Source organism: Gavialis gangeticus, unplaced genomic scaffold (assembly GCF_001723915.1).
Source record: "Gavialis gangeticus isolate Ggan-Ray unplaced genomic scaffold, GavGan_comp1, whole genome shotgun sequence".
In the NCBI taxonomy this organism is placed as follows: domain Eukaryota; kingdom Metazoa; phylum Chordata; order Crocodylia; family Gavialidae; genus Gavialis; species Gavialis gangeticus.
In genome coordinates this window covers 10,701,961-10,714,636 of record NW_017729006.1, presented here as the reverse complement: position 1 = coordinate 10,714,636, position 12,676 = coordinate 10,701,961, and the positions used below count along the sequence as shown (strand labels likewise).

The window sequence follows — 12,676 nt, the reverse complement described above, 5'->3', positions numbered from 1 at the left end:
TTTTTAATGTCTTTTGTAAAATGGGGTTTAGGAAAGAGATGGTAAAATCTTTTATCTGTCCTTACTATATTTGGTTTCCACAGAGCATGTTGGAGGTATTGTAGAGCTTTCACAGTGCAACTGTGTTGTGGATAGGGAGGCAACATCATAGATACATACCTCCAACTATAATCATAGCAACATTCCCGACTGGACATTGGGCTACTAGGAAACACTGTGAAATGGTGCTGGCTGGTGGTCTGTGCACTTGGACTGTGCCCCCCAATAAAGTTTAAAAGAACTCACATAAACATTGCAAGCATGAAAGTAGTTAAAGATGGAAGCTTTCCCACCGGCCTTCTTAGTATCTGCACAAAACTTGGGCACACTTTTTGCACACAAACTATACATTTTAGTTATAAAGGCGCATGTACATATATTTGCAATTGGGGCTGCAATACTCACATTCCTGTATAAACAAAAAGGCTTTTTCTTAAAGAATCTCTAATACAAGCGACAGGAGTAAAATTGCACATGGAAAAACAAAAAGCAAACAATAAACCTCAGCACATACAATGTACTTGCACATAAAAATGAACCCAGGGTGGAGCAGCTTTGAAGAAAGGCCTTGAAGTGGAAGTCTAAATGATTTGATAATAGTCACAGGAAATGGAACATTTGGAGTCTAGCATACTATGGCTAAAAACAGGGAATTTAATACGGACCATAAAAAAATACTGCATCTAATTATCTTCCATGGCTGTATACCAAACACATTTGTTTCCTTCCACCACTGTTGTTTGTATATTTTATCAGCAGAATTTTTTAAGATACATTTATTTTCAGGACAGTAATTATTCTAAACAGTTTTAAACTTACCATTCACAAATTCTTATAGTGATATATTTTTGGTAAACATTTGTGCCCTTATTTCTAGTCATTTCCACATGAAATAAAGAGGTATTTTTAATATCTCTGTGGCCTCAGAGTGCTTGTACATGTAAACTTTGTGGTCCCTTTCTGAAGCAGGTACTAGCCTTAATTTTAGAAACTGGGAAACTGAAACACAGAGATGTTAAAGTAGAAATTGAAGCCAACAGGAGTTTTATTAACTGACTTGAATGGGGGCAGGGTTAGGCTAACTCGCCAAATTGAGAGCACTTGAAAATCCTATACTACATGATTTAGAATCTAACAGCAAGTGAGCAAGTGGAATAGAAATGTCTGAATGCTGGACTATTCACCCTCTCCTCTGCAATCTGTGGGAGCAAAGGCAGACACTCTTCCCATACATTATTCAGATAGAAATGTTATCTTTTTGTTCTCACATTTCAGAGACTCCTACAGCTAATGGCAAACTGTTTGAGAAATGAACCAGACTGGCCAGAAGACAGGCCAAGAAAGGTAATTTTTCAGTTTCTAATAACAAAAGTAATACTGAGTTTCAGAAGAATGTTTTATTTCACCATTAATCAGCAATTGTGATGTCTATTGACTTTGTTCACATTATTGCCGACTTGAAAAAAAATCCAAGATGGGAATGCTATGAACAAACAGCACAGGCAAGCTGAAGCCGCTGTTTCATTTGTCATGTAGGCACCTGAATTAATTTTATGTTGGTAATTTGACTTCCAGGTTTCACATGCCCTTGACTAGGCTGCAGGTTATTTGCCCTGAGACAGTAAATAAAAGGGACCCGAAATAACTTACAAAGGGCTGAAAGCTCAACTCCTTGGAAGATTAAATGCATCTGAAAGACAGTTAAATCAGTGTAATTCTCTGCAAAAGTTTATCCTCATATTTCCAAGTCTCCCCATTACAACTAGGGCCAATGTATTTGAATTAGCTTTTCTGAATATGTATTTTACCCTGTAGAAAATATCATGCTCTGGACTTTTGATGGGGATGCCAAGTCAGCCTTCATTACTGGTTAAGAGCCACTGGCTGAGTGGCCAAGACACTACATTAGGATTCTGACACTGGGTTCTATTCCCAGTTCTGCCACTGGGCTACAGTAGAGCCTTGAACCAGTCCCTTTACCTCTCCACACCTCTCCAGGAGCTTCCTCCTGTGAAACAGGACCTCTTTTGCAAAGCACTTTGATATCTACGTATGAAAAGTGCTATAAGAGGCAGGTGCTATATTATCCCATTCACTAGAAAAACTCTACATAATAGGGATTAGAAGATAATTCTTACTAAAATGTATCTTCCCCCCACAATCCCCAAGGAACTCATGGGAGGGAAGTGGGGAAAGTCCAGGAGTTGATAAATCTTAGTTCTTGTTTTATCTTTCTACCTGGCATGGCATAGTTGTAAGTCCACACAGTAGGCATGGCTCATTCATCAGATACTTGGAGATCAACGGGCTAGAAGGCTTAGAGCAGACTGCATAGACGTTTACACTTGAAGGATCATCATCAGTTTCATAAAGAATTCCATTCACTCTTCCAAGGAATGTCTTGAGATGAAATTAATAGAACTCCTGTCCCTGACCTTAGTTATGCTGTGTTGTGTTTACATGGAGGGGCCTCAGTGTGATGCTGTCACTTTTGTAAATTTCTCTCACTCGAAGTGGATTTGTCCATTCTATAATGCAGGCTGCTTGGGGGTCTGTGCTCTCAAAACACAGGGAACACAGAAAACATAACTGTATGCATACAAGAATGAAAAAACTTCAAGGAACTATTAGAGAAAAACAGTATCTGCCGCACATTATGTGAAACTATTAGTTTGCCCAGCAGCGAACTCTAGTGGATGAAATTATAATAATAAATAAGAGAATAATCCAGTTCATGTTTCAGAGAACAATCTTGTTTTCTACCCAAATCTAGTATTTGCCTACTCTTGCTAAGAAAAGTATTTTAAAATTACTGTCTGACTGATATTTAGCAAATTTTTAACACCTGATACAGTACCTCATATCTGTCATAATCACATATTTAATATCAACAGTGCCCATGCAATAAAGTAGAAAGCAAGATCTGAAAGAAAAGGAAATAAAAACACGACAACCAAAGCAGATCACTCCAAGATAAAAAGTTTATTGTACTAAGCTTTCAAATAGGCATCTGTTTGCAATCCTTACACAAATACAGTACACGTGTAAAGGGCTAGTTTGGTAGGTACTAGTAGAAAATGGAATGCAATTCCCTTAGCAATTATTATTCATAAATTAGTCAAGACAGTTAAATTTAGGACCTGATCTGAAATACATAAGAAAACAAAAAATATCCTTATTATTGGGCATAGTGTCTTGTATGGCACAACTATGCATAAGAGTAGGTATAGTGTTCACAGAGTCAGGCCATAATTTTGAGTCCTGGTAGACATATCACAGTCATATCTTCACTAATAAGTATTAATGAAAAAAGTGTCAAGCCAAAAGTTTTCAAGCTCTAAAATGCAAATACAAATGCTGGAATAACTTCCTACAGAAATGAAAACAAGATAAATTCATTAATTGCAGGAAGCATTTTATTGGGGGAAATATAAGAAAAAGGGAGTGGAATTGTAGATTTAAGAAAATGATTCAACAAACAAACCTTCTGCTGGCTGTCATTGGATGAGCTTGTATTAAAAAATCCAAATCCTAATTTAAAAAAAAAATTCGAGAAATGAGTATAAGAATAAAGGAAATCAACTTATAATATATATATATATATATAATTAATTAATTCACATTTAGCTTATATAGCCCTTTATGTATTTTATAAAATTTTAGTTTTCTACATAATGAATGTTAAAAAAAAATATATAAAGGCAAAGCCCCCAGTGTGGCATTTATAACAAAGTACTTTACTATAAGGAGACCCACTGTGAGTTATGATATAGCGAGGAGTGAATGCTTCATTTGTGCGTTATGTCAGTTATTTCAATCTTAAAATGCCCTTTACATAGTCTTGAGCAGGAATAATAATCTCTCTCAGATCTGTTTGATCAGCGATTCCTGCCCCAGTGCTAAGTGCAGAGAAAGAGAAGGCAAAAAACCACAACAAAATGAGCCTTTATAGCCCTGAATATTTTCCAAGACATTCACATGATCTGCTAAAAAAATAATGTAGAGCAATACAGTGCAATAAGAGTACATAAAATGTCACCCCTGTGATGAAATATCTTTCTGTTTAAACAAAGCTGCCTTAATGCTCTCTTCTTCCAGAGTCATAAACATCCAGGCTACATAATGCACTTTAAGAGAGGATGACAATTATTCTTAGGCATCCACTTTGTCTTACTGAATGACATCTTAAAACTTCATGCTGAAAACTTTCTGGTCTGTAAACAATGCAATCAGTCCCCAAATATGCCTGAGGACTAGGCGTGTGTATTCAAACTAGCCAGATACTTCTCAAAATGGTGCAATGTTAACTCCAGCAGTTTCTAAGCTGATTTTATTTCCCAGGCCCCAGTGAAAGTTTCTCTCTTGATAAGCCTAGCCCGTGGTGTGTCCATTAAGACTACATTTAAATAAATATAATCATGGGCTAGAAAGATCCATTTATCTACCTCTTCATCCATCAGAATCTTCTTTTAAAAGATATTTCAGGGGTACCCAGATCGTTTTGCAACACACCTCTCTCCACTGAGAGGTCAAATTAACCTTCTGGTTAACCATTTTTGGCCCTTCCTTTCTTAAGATACTAGGGAAAGAGAGAGATGGCATGACCTGTGAGAAGCAGTCAGGCTGATTGGTCAGACAAGGCTTGGTCCAACCCCCACCAAAAGTCTTTTAAGTTAAAGAACAAGAAACATGTTTTATTTACTTGACTGGAAGTTAGATCAAGTCCACAGAGACCAGTGGACCCTGTCATTTTAGGCACTGAAATGCAGTTAGCAGAAAGAAATACAATTCATTTGCCAATACAAACAGGAACTACTGGGAATTCCTTGATGTGTGGTATGAAGTACAGCTCTTGGTAGCTGACGGTTAAGGGAAAACAGCAGCATGGCAGCTCTGAGCAGTAGGTGCCACGAGAATGCCCCCTCCCCCTCCAAAACAACCCCAAATATATAAAAACACAGTACAGTATATGGACGAACCACAGAGCCCCATACTGGAGCATGTTCTGCTAAAAAACCTGTCGCTTTTCCTTTCTAATGGAATTCTAAAATAGCTTAATATGTATGAACAGCAAGAGAAATGTAGGAATACAAAATGTGAAGAAAGAGGAATAAAAACTGAGGGCAGATAATGTCCCCTTTAAAATACTACACTTAAAGGATTAAATCCACTTTAAAAATAGGTTTTAACTAGTCTGACAATTTGTGACCGTCTACGTACCATGACATCACTAAATGAAGAAAGTTAATTAAAATGCCAATCTCTTCCCTCCCTCCATGAATAGGTATTATCACTTGCTTGCTATTAATATTGCTTAAATTAATGCCAGCAAAAAACATGCACACCTGCAAACTGAAAACTGGTTCTATATACACTACAGAATAAAAAAGTTCTGGAAAAGCAAGCTACTACAGGAAGATTTGACTCAAAGCCAATGGGATTTTCTCCACTATCTCTAGTGGGTATTTGATGAAGTCCTTAGAAGAAAACTGGAGATGGAGAAATGATTAAATATCATTTGTGTCTTGTACTGTACGAACATTCACAAATGCATACTTATATATAGTGCAAGTTTTGTATCATATATCTTAAAACATCTGCATTTTAGGCAGTAAAATGGCAGTCACCAATCCAACACTGCACAAGTCTATCAAACTAGGTTGAAAAAACTATAGCAATTCATTCTCAATCACGTTGCTATGGTTGTCTAGTGAGCAGTTTCTTATGGAGCTTAGTGTTAATCCACTTGAACCCAAGTAAGAATTGGAAAGGCAGAAGCTGCACTTGTAAAATTGCACAATTAATTTTAAATATGCTCTGGATGACTCTGAAGGCAAGATATCATCTCTTGGACAGGTCTTCCTTCATAGCAGATTTGATAAACAGCTGTGAACAGTGGAAACCTAGGAAAAGAAAAAAAGAAAGTAAAAAAACACCACAAATTATTCTATATCTACTTAGGTGGGAAAGAGAGAGAGGGTCTAAGATTTCTTTTAGAATCCACAAAGCACCTTCAGTTGTGATGGGAAGCACAGCATAAAGAAAATACAACATTTACAGTACACATATTCATTAAGTGATAAACATTGATGCACCAAAATGGAGCCTGCAATGTCTGATGCAACTTGGCCGTTTACTTATTTCATGAACAGAAAATGTATTTTATGAAAGAAAAAAAACCGCTTGACTCTTTCCTCAGCTACAAAAGTTTATTCATCACTGCTTATCAATGACTTAGTGCAAAAAATCAGGATATCAAAAAAGCCCCTTTTGATCAATCCAGATCAATAGGCTACGGTTTTCACATGTAAGAGCCTAGTTAATGGGATACTTAAGATCATACTTGGATTTTCTTGCTATATCATTGTTTAATATTTATAGTACACCCAAGCAAAGATTTGCACGAGTTTTTAAACTCCCATTTCAGAAGAGGGCCAACATATTATAGACAGTTATTTGGGAGGGGCAGTTTAGTCAGGGATGCTTCTGCCTTGAGCAGCAGGCTGAACTACATGACCACATGAGGTCCTTTTCAGCCCTACTTTCCTATGATCCTATATTAATAAACTAGGAACTGGCAGAAGATAATGAAATGACAACTGGAAGACAGGTGCAAATTACTTTACATCTTTTACAGTCTACTGAATGTTCCAACTGCTGTGTAATAGTGAAGGGCACTATAGATCTTCCAAAAATGAGGCCACCAAGAAGTTGCTATGGAACTGTACTGCTGTTAGTAGTGATGCTGGTGTACAACAGTAGTAAACTATAGCACAGTTAATTTAATTTTGATTGAAATAAGAAAAGAAAATGCTACATTCAGCTCTGTACTTGCCAAATGGAAAAACAGAAAAAAACTCCCCCAAACCCAATGTTATTTTAACACATCTAAGAGAATATTACAATCAATGAGGATTGAAAGCAATGTTTTAATGACTTTTTCTCTTCAATCAGCCTAATTACCATAATGTCTATGTTGCAGAGATAGGACTGTGTCTTTATTTCTAGAGCAAGTGTTAAAAGATAGGCAAGCAGATGGTGCATTGAAATTATACTTTAAAAACTGTTGAGAAAAAAATTGTTAAGAAGGACTGCCAGTCAAAAAGACCAAACAGTTCACTTTTATGACTTTACCACATCTAAAAAAGGAAGACATGGGATTAGGGAGGAAGAGATTAAAACAACACATTATCCAGTCTTACTAAGTATAGACTACATATGGCTATAGGAATCACACATCTACAGATTGACATGCATAAATGAAAATCAAGACAGCTTGATTCATTAAACAACAGGAAGTGTGAAGTTAGATGCACAGAGGAGAGGGCAGGTTCTATTTTACAATGAACTGAGGATTAGATGGGTAGTACAATATCAAAGATAACATTTAAACTTTGACCCTTCTGGATGATGAAAGCAGCCTCCATATACAGCTGGCTGGATTTACATAATTTTATTAACAAGCACTCCCTTTCGTTGGAGATAAACAATGAATTTAACTAGCAAGAAATGAGCTAGATAACCTGTAAATAAAGTTTACTAAGCAGCTCAGTTTTTATTTGCTTTCTAAAATGCTGATATTTCTACTTCTGCAACACTTCTGAGTTACTCAAGGCCTTAAGTAAGTATTTGTTTGTATTATTAGTTTCATATGCATCTTAAACAGAACATCCATCAGACAGGACAAAAAATATTCCTTCATTTATTCCTTTATTTACTCCCAGCCAAAACAAGGTTTTTCTCCCCCTGCACCAATCAACACGGGAAAAATAAATCTTCATCTTAGGTACTGGCCCAGGATGGGCGGCGGCTAAGCTCTGGTTCCAGGCCCACCACCCAAGTTGGAGCTGCCCTGGGCTGGGCTGGCCCATGCAGCAGGGAGAAGACTTGCAGTGAGGGGAGCAAGAGACCTGCAGTGTGCAGCTTTGGGGGGAAGCATGAGGGAGACTAAACAACCTGATGCCCTCCTGCCACTTGCCCCCCAACACACTTGGCCCACCCTGCTGCTTACTTTCAACTCTGGCCCCAGCTCCTCTGGCCCTGACCTGCCGCCACTGCCAGGACCACTGACTCCCCAGAGCCGGAGTCAGAGCCTCTGCAGAAGGTAAGCAGTGGGGCTGGGGACAGGCAGAGTTGGTACTGGGGACAGTGAGAAGTGGGGCAGGTGGCAGACAGGCAGTGGGGGTGGGTTCCAGCAGCAGGAACAGGAGGCAGCAAGGGGCTGGGGTCTGGACCCTCACCCCTTGTCACTGGTTTTCGTCACCACATTTGTCAGTTGCTGGGGGAGTTGGGGGGAATAATTTTAATGATGGCACCCTCAATAATTTGATTATATATATGGAAAATTATAAACAATCTAATTATAGAGGGAATCACCTCAAAATTTGATGTCTTAGACTCAGATAAATATGGTAGCTTCACTTTAAGACAGAAGTTTTCAAACTTTTTGAGCTGATCCCCCTGTTGAGTTAGTTTTGTTCACGCTGCCCCCACGCATTCCCCTCACACCAGATTAGCACTGCAGCCAGGCACAGGGTGCCCCTTATTCTAGCAGCTGCCATGGCTTGGCTTGGCAGGGTGGGCTCCACCTGCCACAGCTCCAGCGCCTCTTGCCTTGGCACCGCTGCAGCTCTAGGCTGTGCGCCTGATGTCCCAGGCTCTCAGAGGTGCAGCAACAGCCCGCTAGCACAGCCTGCCCAGGGCTCCCCGCCCCCACACCTCCCCCCTCCCAAGGCTGCAGTGGCACCAGCTCCTTGCAAACTTCTTGCCCATCCCCCCTGCACTGCACCCCACAATGTTCCTTGATGGCTCCTCAAGGGGGAACAGTTTGAGAATCACTGCCTTAAGGTTATAAATCACACGCAGATAAAAAGATTTCCTTTTTGCACCACAATTTATTCCTGTTTGCTTCCGAGCAAGAAATAATGCTCTGTGCACTTGAGAAAGCCTGAAAACAAGTCTTTAACTTTGTTCCAAACACACACCATGGCCAGTTTTGTCAAATGCCTTTCAGGTTATCTGTACACACTGATTAACTAGCAGACTTTCCTCTATCTTCTAAAAAGACTAAAAAAACCCAGCCTGATACCATCATAATAGTTTCCTCTCTGACAACCAAAATAAGCAAAGTAACCTTACTTTCTTTATGATATATAATTTTTGCATGCTGTTTTACTCTGGAATAAGCAATGTTTGCTAGGCTCTTTTGAGCTTATTTTAACAAGTACTTTCTGTCCTTGCAGTAGTAGGACCCTGACAGTGCTCTCATCCCCCTGCTTTGTCTGCGGCAAGTTAAAGGTGTTTTTGGTGTTTGGGGCATTATGGCTGGTGGCTGTGTGTAAAGCTTGTTCCTAGAGTTTAAGAACAGAATGCTTGGTCAAGGATGGTTTAGACAGGGATGATCCTGCCTTAAGCAGGACTAGATGACTTTTTGATGTTCTTTTCAGCCCAATTTTTCTATGATTCTATGCTGAACTATGTAAACAGTTACCAAGCAGCCAAGCGGCAAATGTGGAAACAGCATTCTTGATCTAATGAGATTAACCAATACATGCCAGGTGCACTCCAGGAATTATAAATATTTATCAAGTCTAGTAATGTGGATAATGCTTTTCTCTTATGGGTTGACACTGCACCTAATGCAGGGTGCTCAGCACCTGATATGAACAGGCCCTGTTCCATCCACTTTCAAAGAGATCAAATTTGTTCTCATTATTTTTAATTTGCTAGTGGTTACAGCAATCTTCATTTCCGATTCATAACACTTCCTGTTACTTTGAGTAGCAATGAACAGAGCGTTAGACAAAACCTGTTTATAGTCACTAGAACATTTATTATGGTCAAACAGTCAAATAATAACTACAAATTTATCAATAAACTAGCTACTTTCCCTAACAGAAAAAATCAAATATTGCTTTAATGTTCTCCCAGAGTAAAGCCAAAACCAGCCAACGCCAAACCACGAATTCCAATAGGCCAGGTCCCCTGAGCCACTACCATTCCTTCCCCCTTTCCCTGTATTATGTTCTGCCTCTGTGGCAACAGTTTCTCATTAACCCTTGACTCCATGGCAGCCCATTTATAGAAACTCCTCTGTCTATCTTGGTTGAACTAAAGCGCACTTCCTCTGCTCTACGTTACAACTCACTGGGCACAATAGGGTACCAGGATAGCTTTGTAGGAGCATTCACCATATGAAGACTGCACTCGTAGCTCTAGTACTTGTAATCTGAAGTCCTATTGATCCAGTCTTTCAGTCTTTTAATTTATGCATTGTTATTGGGATTTAAGACACTTTCATTGCCAGATTTTACTTTTTGACTACTACCTTCTTGAAGCAAGGTATCTTAGCAAAAAGCATGGAGTTAAAAAAAGAGGAGACAAGAACTTGCAACAGATTCTCTTACTTACTTTTTCACTAACCCTTTCTGCTTGAGGATGCGAAACACCTCTGCAGAAGTCAGTGGTCCTTGGAGTTTCTGACCGTTAAGCATCTCCTGTTCCAATTCTTCAATGGACTTAACATTATTTTAAAAAAAGAAAGAGACTTAATTACAACAAAGCTTTTACAAACGTAATTCTTCATTTTGAAAACAAGGTTCATTCAGACATGGCAAGTGGCTTTTATCCTCTGCTGGCTGACCCCATTGTTTCAGCATGGGAAGGCAGCTGTTCAGCTCTGCCCAGCTGAGGGTGGTAGCACATAAATCTTAAATTAATAGCCACTTAACACAGGTCACAGACATACAGTAAAGATTTCATGGCAGAAGCTAGCTAACGTCATGGCAGAACTTTAATATATTTTTTCCAAAACTAGCTTCAGGATTTCATAAATACTATTTCCTACATACTTGCACAAAAACATTCCCCCCACCCTTCCATGTCTCTTCACTTTGTCATTCTAGCTTGGTAAACCTGTGGGCAACCCAGAATGGCATCTAGCCAAGTATTCAGTATCTCGCAATAGCAGAGAGTAGATGCTAAGGGAAAGAATACATATATATGACTTACCCAGATTGATCTGTTCCTTGCCCCTCTTCCCTTACAACTTCCAGCATTCAGAGACCTAGGAAGTCCTAATTTGTAAGTGGTACCCCTAACTATGATATTTAATACTTACTGATAGACCTATCCTGTGTGAATTTTCCAATTCTCTTTTGGATCTCATTAAATTGTCAGCCTCTACATCTTGTAGCAATTAATTCCACAAGTTAACTGCCTGCTATGTGAAAAAAACTTCCTTCTGTTCATTTTAAACCTTGCCACTTGCTAATACCATATTTTTGCATATATAGTACATGACAGAATATAATACGCACCTTTATAGACCTCTATCATATCCCCCATTGTTTTCCGTTCTCTGAGCTAAGTCCTAGCCTATTTAGTCTTTTCTTCATGCTTAGTTTTTTTTTTAAACAACCACAAACCTGGCTCTCTCTCCTACTCCCAACATACTCTCTCTATGGCAAAATTTGAAAAGACAAAATCAGAGACAGGCCAGGACATATACTAGTCACACTGACTGGAGTTAAACTACACTATTACATTGACAAGGCAGAAGCATCAGAATTGATGTTATGGGGGAGCTTTTTGCAACGATGGACATCACACAACACAAGCGATACTGTACCTTCCCCGATTTAACAAATGCTTCAGCCACTCTTCGGTTACGGCCTCCGTAACATGTGGTAATCAGGTCAGCCACTCCACAACTCTCCAGAAAAGTAGCTGTAGATACCTGCCCCTTGCAAAAAATTTTTGCAAATGCAATCATCTCCATTAGGCCAAGTCGAATAACAGCAGCTTTGGTATTATCGCCACAGTGAAGCCCGTCACAAAATCCAGCTCCTACCGCCACTATGTTCTAATGAAAGGAAAGAAAAAACAAACAAATACACAATAGGAAATTAATTCAATGACCTGAAGTCAAAGGAGCACAGAGTACTAGCATTCTCTTAATAAGTACATACGTGAATCTACTGGCTTGGGTCTGAGACAGCTGAATGGATTAGATACAAAAGATAACGTTAAAGTTAAGAAATAGATGTTTCAACAGCGAAATGAAAACAACATATTCAGCCAAGCTACTGCAGGAAGGTATCAAGCACACTTCTCTGTACCAGTTAAAATGAAGTCCATATAATGCAGATGGATAGACAGAACTATCCCTTAGTAGGCAATATCACTATATAAAGGAAAGATGGTGTTTAAACTCCCACCCACCAGTGACATTGCACTGCTGATAGAAACAAGTTCTACATCCCTTCCTACATGAGAAGACTCCAAACCTTGGTTGCAAACAAAAGTGACAATTTTTGCCTGATGTGGCCACAGAAAGCAGTTTATAGCTGTGACCAAACAAGTGCAAAGCTACAAAAAGCTTCAAAAATGGCTGATTGGGTAAAAATCTGAACCCTCATTGCATGAGGGGTCAGATGAAGATGTTTTAGAACACAGCATCTTTTATAACTTCTATCTGTGCTGCCTGCAGGCCTTCAACTGTTTTCAGAATGGGACAGGGGGAAATAGAGCGGAGAGAGTTTGGCCTGGGGTTTCTTCAACCCCTGGAGGAGGATGGGGTGGGTGGTATTGGAGGCCTTCCCCTCCCCCCCCCAGGTGGGACAGCTCCAATTCACCC

The 12,676-nt window shown here is 39.2% G+C and overlaps 1 protein-coding gene across 3 annotated transcripts in view; it reads right to left on the bottom strand.

Annotated features, from left to right (window-relative positions):
* Positions 1–3,002: 3,002 nt before the first annotated feature.
* The window catches only part of GPD1L (glycerol-3-phosphate dehydrogenase 1-like), a 40,674-nt gene continuing 31,000 nt past the window's right edge, over positions 3,003–12,676 (bottom strand). For all 3 annotated transcript variants that reach the window (XM_019508793.1, XM_019508794.1, XM_019508795.1), the window contains exons 6-8: positions 11,669–11,902; positions 10,450–10,556; positions 3,003–5,942 (exon numbers count right to left, since the gene is read on the bottom strand). In XM_019508793.1, coding sequence (XP_019364338.1) covers positions 5,846–5,942; positions 10,450–10,556; positions 11,669–11,902 — 438 coding nt within the window. In that variant the 3' untranslated portion in view covers positions 3,003–5,845. The remainder of the gene's footprint in view (positions 5,943–10,449; positions 10,557–11,668; positions 11,903–12,676) is intronic.